At 45.3% G+C, this 17,690-nt stretch overlaps 1 protein-coding gene and 1 non-coding gene across 2 annotated transcripts; one reads left to right on the forward strand and one right to left on the reverse strand.

Moving 5' to 3' along the window:
- Positions 1-4,047: 4,047 nt before the first annotated feature.
- On the reverse strand, positions 4,048-4,120 carry Trnar-acg. Its single transcript has one exon. It is a non-coding gene; the product is annotated as a tRNA-Arg (tRNA).
- Positions 4,121-4,362: 242 nt separating this feature from the next.
- Positions 4,363-16,553, forward strand: Prmt5 (protein arginine methyltransferase 5). Its single transcript, XM_042686453.1, has 17 exons — positions 4,363-4,582; positions 5,216-5,334; positions 5,650-5,735; positions 6,056-6,190; positions 6,607-6,719; positions 6,861-6,910; positions 9,086-9,249; positions 10,347-10,508; positions 10,678-10,755; positions 10,851-10,909; positions 11,234-11,356; positions 11,439-11,614; positions 12,484-12,593; positions 13,051-13,144; positions 13,269-13,385; positions 13,580-13,644; positions 16,003-16,553. The coding sequence occupies exons 1-17, from the start codon at positions 4,473-4,475 to the stop codon at positions 16,153-16,155; spliced, it is 1,914 nt and encodes a 637-aa protein (XP_042542387.1). The 5' UTR covers positions 4,363-4,472; the 3' UTR covers positions 16,156-16,553.
- The last annotated feature ends 1,137 nt before the right edge of the window (positions 16,554-17,690 follow it).

The following is a 17,690-nucleotide window of genomic DNA, read 5'->3' on the forward strand; positions in this document are numbered from 1 at the left end:
CAACTTTGACTGAATGCCTAGCACATGGCATAAAGTCCTAGACAAGGTTCATTATTTCTTTTTCAGTCCTTTCCTTCTTTCTCTCCAACATCTGCCATTGGCACTCACAGTGATATGATGTTTTTCATGGGTAGGAAAATGCTGTAAAACAGACCAGAAGCAATGTGATAGGGAATCCTGGGAACTGTTGCACATCATACTTGTCATATGGCCAAGTTAATTTTGAATGAAGAAACAAGGACTAGGGGCTGGAAAGGTGGCTCCATGATAGAGTGCTTGCCTAGCATGCCTAGGTTCCTTTCCTTAGTACCACATAAACAGAAAAAGCCGGAAGTGGCATTATGGCTCAAGTGGTAGAGTGCTAGCTCTGAGCAAAAGAAGCTCAGGGACAGTGCCCAGGCCCTGAGTTCAAACCCTAGGACTGGCAAAAAAAAAAAAAAGACAACATACACAAATGAAATTCAGCCCATGTAAACTTCTATTAAAGAAATTCTGGGCTCTTTTTACTCAAATCTTTGGAAAATTATTTTAACTGGTGGAAAAATTTCCCTGAGTTTTTCATAGATTCCTCCCTCCCCTTTCTCTTGCACCCATAGATGAGTTAGTTAACAACCAACAGAGCAGATACCAGCTTGACATTAGGAGTGAGATGCCAGGAGCACAGATGGTCCACAACCCAGATAATTAACTTCTGAAGAAGCAACATCTAATATGTCTTCTCTGGGTGTAGGGTTTAGTTGGGCACAACTGGGGCAGAGAATAAGCAAATTTCTTCAACAACTCTTCTTTTACCTCTTAAAATGTCAGCAGAGCCCTCATCCATTTCCTGGGGACAATGATCTACTGAAAAGACTTGCAAGGAAGAGTTCCAAATAAATTCTGTAGATACTCTCAGTTCCTTAGGTATGGGCCAGACATAATACATAGTATCTCTCCATGTCTCCTCTCCTCTCTCTCCTCCTCCCTACCCCTCTCCTCCTCTCTTCTCTCTCTCTCCAGGTAGGTCCTGGGGTTTGAACTCAGGGCCTGGGCACTGTCTCTAAGCTTTTATCTTCGAGGTTGGTACTCTACTACTTAGCCACAGCTCCACTTCTGCCTTTTTAGTGGTTAACTGGAAATGAGTAGCAGAAATTTTCCTGCCTGGACTGGTTTGGAGCTATGATCCTCAGATCTCAGCCTCAGGATTTCATGTGTGAGCCATTGGTGATGGGCTTCACATAGTGACTTTCTTCCAAAATGTGGGCTTAGGGCAAAGAGGAGAGAATTTTTTTTTTTTTTTGCCAGTCCTGGGGCTTTCAATCAGGGTCTGGTCACTGTCCCTGAGCTTTTTTTGCTCAAGGCTGGCACTCTACCACTTGAACCACAGTGCCACTTCCAGCCTTTTCTGTTTATATGGTACTGAGGAATAGAACCCAGGGCTTCATTCATGCTAGGCAAGCACTCTACACTTAGCCATATTCCCATACCAGGAGAAAATTTCTTACTCTGTGTGTGGGTGGGGAGGGGTGAGTGTATTGGTCTTACAATGTTTTTTGTTTTTTTTTGGGGGGGGGGGTCCAGTCGTGGGGCCTGAACTCTGGGCCTGGGCACTGTCCCTCAGCTCTTCAGCTCAAGGCTTTAGCGCTCTACCACTTGAGCCACAGCACCACTTCCATCTTTTTTCTTTTTGCTTATGTGACGCTGAGGAATTGAACCCAGGGCCTCATGCATGCAAGGCAAGTGCGCTACCACTGAGCCACCTTCCCAGCCAGCCCCATCTTACAATGTTATCAAGGCTGATCTCAAACTCCTAGGCTGAAGCCATCCTGACTTAGTCTTCCAAGTAGCTGGCACTACAAGTATACACCAGAGAACCTGGTGAAAGGCACTTTTTGGGGGAGAAACCTGAGCCACTCTTACTCCTGCTAGATGATAAAAGTCATCATCAGGGATGGGAATGTGGTGTAGTGGTAGAGTGCTTGCTTAGCATGCATCAAGCCCTGGGTTCCATTCCTCAATACTACATAAACAGAAAAAAGCCAGAGGTGGCACTGTGGCTCAAGTGGTAGAACGTTAGCCTTGAGCAAATGAAACTTAGAGACAATGCCCTGGCCCTGAGTTGAAGCCACAGAACTGGTTAAAAAATAAATAAAAATAGGGGCTGGGAAGGTGGCTCAGTGGTAGAGTGTTTGCCTTGCATGCATGAGGCCACGAGTTTGATTCCTCAGTACCACGTAAGCAGAAAAAGCCAGAAGCAGTGCTGTGGCTCAAGTGGTAGAGCTCTAGCCTTGAGCTGAAGAGCTGAGGACAGTGCCCAGGCCCAGAGTTCAGGTCCCAATACTGACAAAAATAAATATAAATAAATAAATAAAACTATCGATCCTCAAAAACAAGGGGGAACTAAGGATCCTGAGTCCAAGTCAGATTGAGCAAGAATGTTTGTGAGACTCTTATCACCAATAAACCACTAAAAACTAGAGAGTTCAAGCCCTAATACCAATACACATGCATGCAAAAGCCACTTGAATGATGGAGCAAACCTATAATCTTAGTACTTAGGAATCTGAGGACTAAAAGTTCAAACTCTAGGCCCCACCATACAGTAAAAAAAGGAAATAAGCACAAATGAAACCAAACAGATAAAAAGAAAACAAAAACAGAAAAACAACAACAAAAAACACACCCTCAAGGAACATGTGAGAAATTGCCTCAGCCAAGATGAGCCTAAGAAGAGAGTACAGCTAACTACAATATGAAAATTGGGAGCACAAAGAGAAGCAGAAAGTAAAGGTCTGGTAGTAACTATAATAAAAGGACTGGTAATAAATAATAATAATAATAGGATAGTGCAGGGTGTTGTATCTCACACCTTGTAATCCTAGCTGCTCAGGAGACTGAGGCAGGAGGATTGAAAGTTCAAGGCCAGCCTAGGCTATTTATGGAGACCATGCTCAAAATTCAGAAAGAAAAGGAAATTCAGAAAGAAAAGGCAAAGAGCACCCTCTTACAGTACGTTTTCTTGGTTCTCTCAGTTTTTGGCTATCATCTTTGGTGGGGGTGGGGGTGAGGTGAGGGCACTTACATTACATTCTGACTCCCTAGAGCGTATCCTATCCAAACCCCTTCTGTGTTGCTCAGGGCTCTGTGCCTTCTGGGCCCACGATGACCTCATTCATTCTCAGGGTTTCAGTGACGACTTCTGAAGACTTTCCAAAGCTCGTCTGGTTCAAGCAACCCTCTGTTATACAGCGCCCCCTAGACGTCCAATTCAGCAAGTCCAAACCCAAAGCCCGATTCTCTTCACCTCTCCCCAGTTTTTCCTCTCGCAGCCCCAGAACCTGAGCTTCACCACCTGTCTTCCTTGTCTCGTAGCTCCTGCTAGTCCCTGAATTCTGTCAATGCTTCCTGCATAGGGCCTCTCGTTCTGGGGTCCATCCCCAGCCTGCTGCCTGCCGGGTAAATACATTTTTAGGTGGGGGCTCTCTGCCCTTAGGTGTCCCCCATTTCTCTCATTACGCCTTTCCTTGCTTCATTCCTGTCCGTTTCTCTCGGGCCTCTAGAAGGTATTAACATAGGAAAATGTATATTCTCTGGGCCCTCCGCCAGGCAGGCCACGATTCCTGTGCAATGAAATCCCTCAAAAATCCTTTATCGTGAGGTGTGTGTGTGTGTGCGGGGGGGGGGGGGGGTAGTGTTAGTTACATCTGTGTTCGAGACAGAATCACTAGTAATTAGTAGTTACTACGATCTATTTATAAATGCATCATAAGGAGACAAACGACTCAGCCATTCACAAGTTTTCCGTGTCCGGAGTGATGGAAGTAATGATCCACAAAACATCTTCGAAGAGAGAGTGACGCGAAAAGGTGATAAAGAACGGCTGTATAATCCGATTAATTTAAGACCTGAGAATAAAAAGCAGGTAGAAACAATGAAGGAACTTTAAACATTGAAAAGAAGGTGGGGGGGAGGAGCCTGACAACAAAAAACAAAAACGATCCACGATGTTGTGGAGATTTGAATACCCGCTGAAGTGTGTTTGATGCAATAAAGGAGTACCAGTCCCAACGAGCCAGCCAGGAGTCGAACCTGGAATCTTCTGATCCGTAGTCAGACGCGTTATCCATTGCGCCACTGGCCCCGAGACACTCCCGTTTCTCTCAGCAATGATACTTCAAGCTTATGCAGCAGTGTTTCTTGGGACCTGTAGTCCTTCGCTAGAGTTCCACATGCATCTGAAGCATTCTGGGAGAATGAAGATCGTCACGAATGGGACCCAGAGATTGGCGGACCCGAGCGGGGACGCCGTACGTCACTGTGCTGCCCGCGGATTGGCGGGAGGAGACACTCCCCACCCCTCCGCCTCCTACTCTGGAGCTGTGGAGACGCTATGGTTGTTAAGGCGACTTGTCCCGCCTCCTGAGGACCTTTTTCAGCTTGGTTATTGGCTGCTAGTACCAAGGAATCCCGGCGTGGACAGCGCGAGGGAAAAGATGGCGGCGATGGCGGTCGGAGGTGCCGGTGGGAGCCGCGTGTCCAGCGGGAGGGACCTGAATTGCGTCCCCGAAATAGCTGACACACTGGGGGCTGTGGCCAAGCAGGGGTGAGGGCCGGACTGCCACCAGCGAAATGCGGGGCCTGAACTCGGGAGAGAAGGGCAGACTAGTCATCCCCGGCAGAGGATGAGGGCTTGAGAAACCTTCACTCCTTGAAGGGGGAAATCTCGGCCCAGAGAACTCGAGGGAAGAAACTTGGGGGACGTATGATCACTGAACCCAAAAGTCAGGGGAGTTGTTGGGTAAACTTTTTTTTTCTTTTTAAGAAAAGGGACGTAACAGCCAATCTTGTAGTGCCGTGGAGATAGAGATTGTCTGGGTGAGGGAGGAAGTCTTGGGAGGCAAAGGGGAGTTATTAATCTTTTGGGGGGAGGCATGGATAGTACTGGCCCAAATCTGAATGTTGACAGTCTTGAAAAGCCAAAAACACCAGGAAAGAAAGAATGTTACTTGGTTTGGGTTTCCATCATTTCTCCTTACTCCTCTTTTCCATGGCTATGTTTTGGGGGGAAATTGAGGCACAATGTAGCAGAAAAGATTATGCCCCAAGATGGGCTGAGTTAAGCAGATTATTGGGGTGATTGATGGCAGCTAAAATGGCTGTGCAAAATCAAGATGGCCTAAACCCAATTGCTTGGGCATTGATGCTCATGATGACTCTGGGTCTGTCACGGTTGTAGGTTTGATTTCCTCTGCATGCCTGTCTTCCACCCGCGTTTCAAGAGGGAGTTCACTCAGGAACCTGCTAAGAATCGGCCTGGTCCCCAGACACGATCAGACCTACTGCTGTCAGGAAGGGGTAGGGACTATACCATATGCCCTTAATTATTAGAGGCAGAAACAACTAATGCTTTTATTAGGACCCTCATCTCCTCCTTTTCTAACTTGGATATTGGTTAGTATCTGGCATATAGATAACTCTTCTTTTGCTCCTTGCTGCTTACTTGCTAAAAGCCTTAGTTCCCTATTCTATATCAGGCTATCCCCATATCTGTAATAGAAAAAGTCTTTATCTTTCATCTCTACTCTTTATGCCCTGCTAAGAACTAGAAAATGAACAAGTAAAGTGCTGAATCTCATTCAATCTTTGTCTTTCTTGTGTGGGGGAATGCAGATTGGAATACTCTTATTGTGGGGAAGCTTTCCCCATGGATTCATCCAGACTCAAAAGTGGAGAAGATTCGAAGGAACTCCGAGGCAGTAAGCCTGTTGATCTTTTTTTTGTGGGGGGTGGGGGGACTGGGGGGGGGGGTCTTTCTAAAGGTTAGGTCTAAGCACACTGTGATAATCCACTCCTTTAATTCCCAAACCGTGGAGGTTGAGGCTCCATCAAGTTAAAGGGCAGTTTTGGCTCTACATAGTGAGACCCAAGATTAGGTATTGTGACTGAGCTGGTGGGTAGAGCAGTACCCCCCCCCCCCATATACTTCCAATAACTTCATATATTGATGTAAATCAACAGATATGGAATTAAAACTATTTGATCTTAACCTTTTCCTTTTGATCTCTTTCTGTTCCAGGCCATGTTACAGGAGCTGAATTTTGGGGCCTATCTGGGTCTTCCAGCTTTTCTGCTGCCACTTAATCAGGAAGATAACACAAATCTAGCCAGAGTTTTGACCAACCACATTCATACTGGCCACCACTCCTCCATGGTATGACAGAGGGGCTTTGTTAAGTACTGGGTCATTTCACTCTGGGTATATATGGTAGATATGAAGTGTCCGTATCATATTCCATCTAAAATAGTATATCGAGAGTTTCAAAACAATATAAAGGGCAATAGTAGATCACTTGTCTTGGATGAGGAGGACTTGGGTTTGATACTCAGCACCACAAACAAAATAAATACCTAGAGAATGTATAATTATTTCCAGTTGAAAGACAAGGCAGATAGTTGCATAAGGAAATTTATAAGGTATTTGAATACAGACATAATCATAATTGGAAAAGGCCTATAAAAGAATTAACTTGAGGTATGGATCCAGATACTCTTAGTTGGGAGAAGCTTTAGGGGAAGCTTTCTGGACCCAGTGAATGGCATTCTAAGAGGGTATCTATTCATACTCAGTTCTGGATGCGGGTCCCTTTGGTGGCACCAGAGGACTTGAGAGATGATATAATTGAGAATGTACCAACTGTACACACAGAAGATTACAGTGGGGAAGAGAAGACATGGATGTGGTAAGTTTCTTTTTGCTGTTATCTTAGGGCAAAGGAATAGGTGAAGGAATATAGGGTGGAACTAGTAGGGAGATCTTCAGTTATGCTGATTGGTGAGCCATATGTATTTGACAGTATTTTTCTGTGTTTGACTCTGGATAGGTGGCACAACTTCCGGACTCTGTGTGACTATAGCAAGAGAATTGCAGTAGGTAAGTCCATGAGGGTCCTGGGATAGGCATGACCTCCAGGAATACAAATCAACTGTATATACTGAGCATTTTACCTTTCAAATGGCTTCTCTTTTTATTTTTATTTTTTATTTTTTTTTGGGTCCGGTTGTGGGGCCTGAACTCTGGGCCTGGGTGCTGTCCCTCAGCTCTTCAGCTCAAGGCTAGTGCTCTACCACTTGAGCCACAGCGCCACTTCCGGCTTTTTTCTTTTTGCTTATATGGTGCTGAGGAATCGAACCCAGGGCCTCAGGCTTGCAAGGCAAGCGCTCTACCACTGAGCCACCTTCCCAGCCCATGGCTTCTCTTTTTAAAAAAATGTTTTTGTTATTATAAAGGTAATATACAGAGGACTTACATAAATCAAATAAAGAGCCCATTTCTTTATTTTTTGGGGTTGGTAGTGATACTTAACTCTGGGCCTGGGTGCTGTCCCTCAGCTCAAGGCTAATGCTTTACCACTTTGAGCCACAGCTCCACTTCTGGTTTTCTGGTAGTTTATTGGAGATAAGAGCCTCATGGATTTTTCTGTCCAAGCAGGCTTTGAACCACCTCAGATCTTAGCCTCCTAAGTAGCTAGTATTACAGATGTGAGCCACAAATGTCCAGCTAAGAGTCCATTTCTTTTGGCAATGTCACCCCTTCCCTTACTCTCTCCGTTTTTCCTTCTCAACCTCCCCCCCCCCTTTTTTTTTTTTTTTTTTATTTTCGTCGGTGTTAGGGTTGGTACTCTGGGCCTGGGCTCTTCAGCTCAAGGTAAGCCTGCTACCATTTGAGCCATAGCACCACTGGTGATTAATTGGAGATGAGTTTTTTGTTGTTGTTGTTGTTTGTTAATCATGGGGCCTGAACTCTGGGCCTGGGCACTGTCCCTTAGCTCTTCAGCTCAAGGCTAGTGTTCTACCACTTGAGCCATAGCACCACTTCCAGCTTTTCTGCTTATATGGTACTGAGGAATGGAACCCAGGGCCTCATACATGCAAGGCAAGCATTCTACCACCGAGCCATCTTCCTAGCCTGAGATAAGGGTCTTGTGGATGTTCCTGCTGGGCTGGCTTTGAACCTCAATCTTCAGAGCTCAGCATCCTGAGTAGCTGGGATTACTGGTGTGAGCCACTGGCACCTGGCTCCTTATTCTTTTTGGAGTGGATGGATACAGCACTTGTACCAGGGCTTTTGCTCTCCCTTGTCCTTTACTGACTATGGCTAGTGATCACTTGAGCTACAACTCCAGTACCAGCTTTTTGCTGATTAATTGAAGATGAGAGATTTGTCTCAGATTTGTCGGCCTGTATTGGCTTTGAATGAAGATCCTCATATCTCAGCCTCCTAAGTAGCTAGGATTATAGGGATGAGCCACTAACTGCCTTGTTCTATTCCCCTTCCTCTCTCCCTTTCTCCCTCTTTCTCTCTTTTTTTTGTACCAGTATAGGAACTTGAACTTATAGCCTGGACATTGTTTCTTAGCTTTTACTGCTCAAAGCTGATGTTTAACCAATTGAGCTATAGCTCCACTACCAACTTTTTCTTTTGTGCCCTTCCTGGGGCCTGAACTCAGGGTTTGAGCTTTCATGCTCAAGACTAGCACTCTACCACTTTGAGCCACAGCTTCACTTCCAGTTTTTTGGTAGTTAATTAGAGATGAGTCTCATGGATTTTTCTGTCCAGCTGGCTTTGAACTATGATTCTCATATCTCAGCATCCTGAGTAGCTAGCATTACAGGTATGAGCCACCAGTGCCTGGCTACTTCCAGATTTTTTGGTGACAAACTGGAGATGAGTCTCTTGGACTTTCTACCTGGGCTGCCTTTGAGATAAGATCCTCAGATATCAGCCTCTTGAGTAGCTAGGATTATAGGCATACTGTCATGTTTTAAGAGAAGAGGAAGGTAGACACTAGTGGCTCATGCCTGTAATCCCTGTGAGACTCTTACCTCCAATTAACCACCAGAAAACCAGAAGTGATGCTGTAGCTCAAGTGGTAGAGAGCTAGCCTTGAGCTGAAGAGCTCAGGGACAGTGCCCAGGCCCACACACAGGCATGACCGACCAAAAAAGAAAAAAAAAGACAGAAGAGGAAACAGATCTTGCATAAAAGAGCAAGGAAGAGCTTCTTGCCTATCAGAGGCTGACAAATTTTTTTTTTTTTTTTATGTAGCTCTTGAAATTGGGGCTGACCTCCCTTCTAATCATGTTATTGATCGTTGGCTTGGGGAGCCCATTAAAGCAGCCATTCTTCCCACCAGCATTTTCTTGACCAACAAGAAAGGATTTCCTGTTCTTTCTAAGATGCATCAGAGGCTGATCTTCCGGCTCCTCAAGGTAAGTGGTAAAGGGTAGTTCAGCTATACTTCTTGACATATTCACATTTATGTTATTTTTCCTGTAGCAGTGATAGCCTTCTTTAGTTTCTGGAGATCAACTTCAGTAGAATTAGGAGTCTTGGGAACAAAAGGAAATGTTCATAGAAGCTCCAGAAACCTTTCTCTTTTTTTTTTTTTTTGGTTGGTCAGGGGCCTGGGCTCTGTCCCTATGCTTTTCAGGTCAAGGCGAGCACCCTACTGCTTGAGCCATGGCTCCACTTCCAGTTTTTTAGTGGTTTATTGAAGAGAAGAATCTCACTGACTTTCCTGCCCTTTCCTGCCTGGGCTGGCTTTGAACTGTGATCCTCAGATCTCAGCCTCCTGAGTAGCTAGGATTACAGGCGTGAGCCACCAGTGCCACCTCTCCAGAAACGTTTCAAAAGGAACTAGATCTCCTAAGAACTTATCTCATATAGGAAAATATTGTGCCGGGCCTTAGTGGCTCACGCCTGTAATCCTAGCTACTCAGGAGGCTGAAAGCCAGTCTGGGCAGGAAAGTCTGTGAGACTTTTTTTTTTGCCAGTCCTGGGGCTTGAACTCAGAGCCTGGGCACTCTCCCTGAGCTTTTGCTCAAGGCTAGCACTCTACCACTTGAGTCACAGTGCCACTTCTGGCCTTTTCTGTTTATATGGTACTAAGGAATTGAACCCAGAACTTCATGCATGCTAGCCAAGCACTCTACCACTAAGCCACATTCTCAGCCCCACTGTGAGACCCTTAGCTACAATTAACCACCAGAAAACTGGAAATGGCACTCTGGCTCAAGTGGTATAGTGCTAGCCTTGAGCTAAAGAGCTCAGGGACAGCACCCAAGCCCAGAGTTCAAACCCTGTGACCAACAAAAAATACCGTAAAGGGGATCCATGTGGCCAGTTGAGCCAGGATGATACCTATTAGCATAAGAGGCCTTTATAGATTTAGTGAAGCCTCATGCTGCCTTTTTTGGTTGGTCTTAAACAACTTGAGAATTGTTGGTTTAGGGCTTTTGACCATAAATCATAATATTCCAGAATCTTCATTTGAAGGCTGTGTCTAATGGCTTAATTTCTCTCCCAGCTAGAAGTGCAGTTCATCATCACTGGTACCAACCACCATTCGGAGAAGGAGTTCTGCTCCTATCTCCAGTATCTGGAATACTTAAGCCAGAACCGCCCTCCACCCAATGCCTATGAACTCTTTGCCAAGGGCTATGAAGACTATCTGCAGTCCCCACTGCAGGTAGGTTTGGAATACACAAACAGGCAGGAGGCAGGGTTGGAAATGTCCCTGGAAAATGGGTGGCCTAAAATCCAGCCAAAGCTCAGGAGGCAGTGGGAAGTTTTTGATGTGGTACATTCCCTCTTGCCAGAAACTGGCAAATTAATTGTCCTTTTCTCTCATTCACCAGCCACTGATGGACAATCTAGAATCTCAGACATATGAAGTGTTTGAAAAGGACCCCATCAAATACTCTCAGTACCAGCAGGTACAGTGTTCAGCCCAGGTTGGGAAAGAATAAGGCCAGGATGACCTCTAAAAGGAAGGGATTAGACTCAATGAGATCTTCTCTCCTTCTATCAGGCTATCTATAAATGTCTGCTAGACCGGGTGGCAGAAGAAGAAAAGGACACCAATGTTCAGTGAGTGCTTTCCCTACAATCCCAGGAACTTGGAACTTGGATTCCTACTTCTCTATATACCACATCTGCTTTACCACTCCCTCCTTGTTTTTATGCCAGTACTGGGCTTGAACTCAGGGTATGGGGGCTGTCCCTTGGCTTTTGCATTCAAGGCTAGTGCTCTACTATTTGAGCTAAAGCTCCACTTCCAGCCTTTTGGTGGTTAACTGGAAACTTTCCTGCCTAGCCTAGCTTTGAAGGGTGATCCTCAGATCTTGGTCTCCTAAGTAACTAGGATTTTAAGCGTAAGCCTCATGCACTGGCAACTCTCTTTCCCTTTCATAGGGTACTGATGGTGCTAGGAGCAGGCCGGGGACCCTTAGTAAATGCTTCCCTTCGAGCAGCCAAGCAAGCTGACCGACGAATAAAACTGTATGCTGTGGAAAAAAATCCAAATGCTGTGGTGACGTGAGTAGCAACCTGCTTGCTGGGAAGTGTGTTCCTGTTGTCAGTTTTCTTTAACCTCTTACCTCTGTCATCTTTGTTTCAGGCTAGAGAACTGGCAGTTTGAAGAATGGGGAAGCCAAGTGACAGTAGTTTCATCAGACATGCGGGAATGGGTAGCTCCAGAAAAAGCAGACATCATTGTCAGTGAGCTTCTGGGCTCCTTTGCTGACAATGAACTGTCACCTGAGTGCCTGGATGGAGCACAGCACTTCCTGAAAGGTGCCTCTAGCTTGATGGGTGATGGTGGGTGGGTTTGTGGGAAGTGGTTAGACTTGGAGCAGATGAAATGATTGAGAGTTACTGCTTATTGCAGTAGCAAATAAAGTCAGATTTCCAAACAGTCTGTAGACTAAAAGGAATGAACTAGAATAGAGATTTGTGTGTGTGTATGTGTGTGTATATGTGTGTGTGCTGGTACTGGAACTTGAACTCAGGGCCTTGCTCTTTCACTTGTCTTTTTTCACTCAAGTCTGGTGCTCTATCACTTGAGCCACAGCTCCACTTCCAGATTTTTGCTTGTTAATTGGAGATAAGAGTCTCACAGACTTTTCTGCCCAGGCTGGCTTTGCACCGCGATCCTCAGATCTCAGCCTCCTGAGTAGCTAGGATTACAGGCGTGAGCCACCAGCGCCTGGCGGTGACCCAGGACCATCAGAGTAGAATACAATCATGCAGTGCATAATGCTGTTTCCATCGACAGTGGACTGCATATATCAGGTAGTCTCATAAGATTATGTCTCCTAATGACATCATAGCCATGTTAGTGTTGAGGACATCATACCATGTTCATACAATAACAAAATCATTAAACAACATACATCTTGAAACTTGTTCTGTCATTAAGCAGCACATGACTGTGTGTTAGGTTCCTTCAGTCTTAATCTTTGTGACTAAATTAACTTAGAAGTGGATCTCCCATGGCCACAGTTGGAAGCAGGCCAGCCTAGGAATATACCATTGACCTGCCTCTTCCTGCCATGCCCATGCCAACCGTGGCCTGTTTTGTGGTGGAAGGTTCAAGCCTTTGGTGATTGCAAACAGGCCACTTTCTCTCCTCTGGGAACTAATTTGACTTTCTTGTTGTTCAGATGATGGTGTGAGCATCCCTGGAGAGTACACCTCCTTCCTGGCTCCAATCTCTTCTTCCAAGTTATACAATGAGGTCCGAGCTTGTCGGGAAAAGGACCGTGACCCTGAGGTAAAGTGATAACTTGTCTTCTGAAAGGAATTGATGCTCTTTACTTCTTGTTGTTTTCTTCCACTAGAGAAGGTGAAGAAGTGAAGGGGAAGTTGGGGAAAGTGGCTGACGTGAAACTTTTTTTGTTGTTGGTCATGGGGCTTGAACTCTGGGCCTGGGCACTGTCCCTCAGCTCTTCAGCTCAAGGCTAGCACTCTATATACTTGAGCCATAGCGCCACTTCCAGTTTTCTGAGCAGTTTATTGGAGATAAGAGTTGCATGGCCTTTCCTGCCCAGGCTGGCTTTGAACCGCGATCTTCAGATCTCAGCCTCCTGAGTAGCAAGGATTACAGATGTGAGCCACCAGTGCCTGGGTTGAAACAATGTTTTTATGTGTCCCTAAGATTTGAACTTTACTTGGGGAAATAGGTGTCTCCTGTCTGCCTTCTCCAGCTCTTGCTTTCTCAATCTGGACAGGCCCAGTTTGAAATGCCTTATGTGGTACGTCTGCACAACTTCCACCAGCTGTCTGCACCCCAGCCTTGCTTTACCTTCAGCCATCCCAACAGAGGTAGGTTCCTGCGTAGTTGTCCTCTGACTGGAAGGGTCTTTACCTTTTGGATCTTGTTTGTGGTTTACCAAGTTGTCAAGGGTATATCTGGCCTCTGATCACCCAACTGATTCTTTACTGACAGATCCTGTGATTGACAACAACCGCTACTGTACCTTGGAATTTCCTGTGGAGGTGAACACAGTGCTGCATGGCTTTGCAGGCTACTTTGAGACTGTGCTTTATCAGGACATCACTTTGAGTGAGTATCTGGGTTAGTGTATGGTGATGGTGGAGAGTGTGCTCCCTTGGCAGTCTGTATACATGTCTCATTTAAATTCATGGAGAGCCCCAGGATGAATGAAGGCCTTTGATTACTTTTTTCTGTGATCACAGAAGAGACCTTTGTCAACCAAGGCAAGATTTTGATTTCTTAAATTATTTTTTTCTACACAGGTATCCGTCCAGAGACTCACTCCCCTGGAATGTTTTCATGGTTTCCTATCCTCTTCCCTATTAAGGTAGGAGTCACTTTTAAGATTGTAGATTAAAGCTGGATGCTGATAGCTCACTCCTGTAACCCTTCCTACTCAGGAAGCTAAGATCTGAGAATTGAGGATTAGAGCCAGCATGCAGACAAATCCTCATGGCTGTTAGCTATAATTAACCAGCAAAAAGCTGGAACTAGAGGCATGACTCAAATGGTAGCATACCAGCCATGAAGGAAAAGTTGAGTGACAGCAAAGGGCCTTAAATTCAAACCTTAATATTAGCACACACAAAACAACCTGTGCCATTAGTGTTTTAGCCTTTTCCCTCTCCCAGGATTGCTGGCTAGGACTAACATTCTGCTGCTCTCACATGGCTTTGGATCTGGTTTTAGGTGTTGGGATTAGCTGTAGTGGCCTTGTATTTGGCCTTCCCACATCTGTGGCTTAACCCCTATGCCCTTTGTCTTCCTAGAGCAAGAACGATCTTTTAGAAACGAAACTGAACACAGCACTTTACTGTTTAAAACTCATTGAGTACTTTCCTACGGCTTTTTTCTTTTTTTTTTTTTCCCCTTTGGTCATGTGGCTTGAACTCTGGGCTTAGATGCTGTCCCTGAGCTCTTCAGCTCAAGGTGAGCGCTCTACCACTTGAGCTGCAGCATCACTTCCGGTTTTCTGGTGGTTAATTGGAAATAAGAGTCTCATGGACTTTCTTGCCCAGGCTGGATTTGAACCGTGATCCTCAGATCTCAGCCTCCTGAGTAGCTAGGATAACAGGCATGAGCCACTGGTGCCCAGCTCCCTCTGCCTTTTTACATCAGAATCCAGAACGTTGCTTATTAGAGATAGTATGATCTGATTTTCCAGTTTTTCCAGCTGCTGTTCGGTGGCTTCCATTGCCTTTTTTTTCTTGGTCGGTCGTGGGCTTGAACTCTGGGCCTGAGTGCTGTCCCTCAGCTCTTCAGCTCAAGGCTAACATTCTACCACTTGAGCTACAGCACCACTTCCGGTTTTCTGGTGGTTTATTGGAGATAAGAGTTTCACAGACTTGGGCTGGGAAGGTGGCTCAGTGGTAGAGTGCTTGCCTTGCATGCATGAGACCCTGGGTTCGATTCTTCAGCACCACATAAGCAGAAAAAGCCAGAAGTGGTGCTGTGGCTCAAGTGGTAGAGGGCTAACCTTGAGCTGAAGAGCTGAGGGACAGTGCCCAGGCCCAGAGTTCAGGCCCACAACTGACCAAAAAAAAAAAAAAAAAAGAGTTTCACAGACTTTCCTGCCCGAGCTGGCTTTGAACTGCTGCTGGCGGTGGCTTCTTATCTCTTCTACCTGCAGATCCTTTTTTGGGTATATGGTCAGGGACCAGGGAACTAAGACTTGAATTCAGGGTTTCACAGCTCAACGCTATACTTGAGCATACTTGAGCCATACGTCTACTTGTGACTTTTTGGTGGTTAATTGGAGTGTCTCACAGATATCTGCCCAGGCTGGCTTTGAACCGTAAACTTTAGATCTCAGCCTCCTGATTACAGGGTTACAGGTGTGAGCCACCAGTGCCTAGAGCCTTTGTTTAAAAAAACAAAAAAGTTACTTTTATGAGCTTATATGAGTTATTTACAGGGGATTTTGTTAATATATTCCCACCTATGTTTAAATATATTCTAGTCAGTCTCACCCTACCCCATTCTTTTCCCTGTTTCCCCTTCCCAAAACAATTTCAACAGGTTTCATATTTTCATAGTTGTAAATAACCTATTTAAGCCATATTAACTCTCATTTCTCCTAGTAACAGATCTTTTTGAACCATTTCTATTGTCAGATAAACTTTACTTGACCTCCCCTAAGCTTAGTCAGCTTTCTCTTCTATGGGTGCCTTCATAGTACCCTGTACACCTTCACAGCATTCATTTAACCTTGTTTGTTCAATATCTGTCTGATTATGCCTTATTCTGTGACTTGATAGTTTTATGGGGACTAGAACAGTCTTGTGTTTGTCATTTAATCTTCATAACTAAAGCCAAGCATTGTGGCTTATTCCTATAATTCTGTACTTGGGAGGCAGAGACCAGGAAGATCATTGAAGGCCAAGGCAGGAAAAAAATTCAAGAGACCTCCATCTCAACCAGTAAAAAGCTGGGCACTATGTTGCTGTCATCCAACTACACAGAAAGGGCAGATAAGGAGGATCACTGTCCAGGCAAGCCCCAGTAAAAAGCAAAACTCTATTTGAAAAATAAGCAAAAAGGGCCAGAGGCATGCATCAAGTAATAAAGTGCCTGCCTATTAAGCTGAAGGCCATAATTCAAACCATAGTACTGTAAAATCCAAAAACAACTCCACGCCTACCCTAATATATTCATATACTGAACCTACCTCTTTTTCTTCCTATAGCAGCCCATTACTGTGCGGGAAGGCCAGACCATCTGTGTGCGTTTCTGGCGATGCAGCAATTCCAAGAAGGTGTGGTATGAGTGGGCAGTGACAGCACCAGTCTGTTCTGCTATTCACAACCCCACAGGCCGCTCTTATACCATTGGCCTCTAGTACTTCCCACAGTGAATATCTAGAGCCTTGGAAGCAGCTTCAGGTTCTGGTCCTATAGCACAGAAAGTGCCATGTGTCTCTTGGTGCAGTACATTTGTGATTTCTTCACTCTTCAGAGAGGAACATTTCAGTCTGAATTCCTACCTTACATCAAGGTATTCAAGGGATAAAAATTAATTGCAGGGTTCAGCCCACTAATCTGTGAAGTCCTCAGGCCCAGAGGACAAGGACTTAGTGCTGGATCTGAATCTACATCATTGGGAGTTCAGCCTCAAGAGCTCTGTGGAATAGCCCTCAGAACATGTGATTGAGCAAACTTTTGGCCTTTTCCTTCTCTGTGCTTGTTTTGATGGATTTGTGTAAGAAGGAAACAAATAAAATGAAGTTGTAGCCCTTTATTGCTCTCCTCCTTTTCTGTTACCTGACTGTTTTGTTTGTGTTTTTGTCTGTCATGGGGCCTGAACTCTAGGCCTGGGCACTGTCCCTCAGCTCTTCAGCTCAAGGCTAGCGCTCTACCACTTGAGCCACAGCGCCACTTCCGGTGGTGCTTATGTGGTGCTGAGGAATGGAACCCAGGGCCTCATGCATGCAAGGCAAGCACTCTACCATTGAGCCACCTTCCCAGCCCCGTTAACTGATTGTTTTCCTGTACCTCCCTTAGATTCAGGTATATTCAGGTCTGTGCCCTTATCCTATCAAAAATTAAAAAGGGCTGAACTCTAATTCTTCAGTGAATGATGGGTTCTAGTGGGTTACACCTATAATCCTTGCTATTCTAGAAGCTGAGATCTGTGGATCACAGCAAATCCAATCTGAGCAGACAAATCTAAGCATTGTCTTCAGTTAACTACCAAATAGCCATAAGTAGAGATGTAACTCAAGTTGTCAGAGTGCCATCCTTAGGCAAAAAAGGCTAGAAAAGCTGAGTGAGAGCAATAGACATTGAGTTTAAGCCCCAGTACTAGAGGGGGGCAGGGAAACCACCCTGAAAGTTGAAGCCCAGTGGTAGAACACAAGCCTCCCAACTATGCATGAAGCCCTTGCTCCCATCCCCAGTGCCATACACACATAAAAGTTGAATTGTAACTCTTGAACAACTGTTTATGGTTTTTCTGATCAGCCCACTACCACTTATGAGTAGACTTTTTTTTTAATTGGTTGTGGGACCTGAACTCTGGCCCTGGGCACCATCCCTCCTCAGCTCTAGAGCTCAAGGCTAGTGCTCTACCGCTTGAGCCATAGCGCCACTTCCGGCTTTTTCTGCTTATGTGGTGCTGAGGAATGGAACCCAGGGCCTCATGTATGCAAGGCAGCAAGCACTCTACCACTGAGCCACCTTCCCAGCCCCATGAGTAGACTTCACCCTGAAGAAAATGAAGCTTCATTTCCTAAGATACTGCACTGACACTTCCATTTATTTCCTCACAGGAGAGAAAGCCATCTAGGCATCTTTGATAAGAAGCTATCAATTTTTGATAAAATCACAGGGTAAGCTATGTGCCAGTTGCTCAGGCTTATAATCCTAGCCACTCAGG

This window comes from Dipodomys spectabilis, unplaced genomic scaffold (genome assembly GCF_019054845.1).
Source record: "Dipodomys spectabilis isolate Male_0828 unplaced genomic scaffold, ASM1905484v1 ptg000097l, whole genome shotgun sequence".
Taxonomy (NCBI): Eukaryota; Metazoa; Chordata; class Mammalia; order Rodentia; family Heteromyidae; genus Dipodomys; species Dipodomys spectabilis.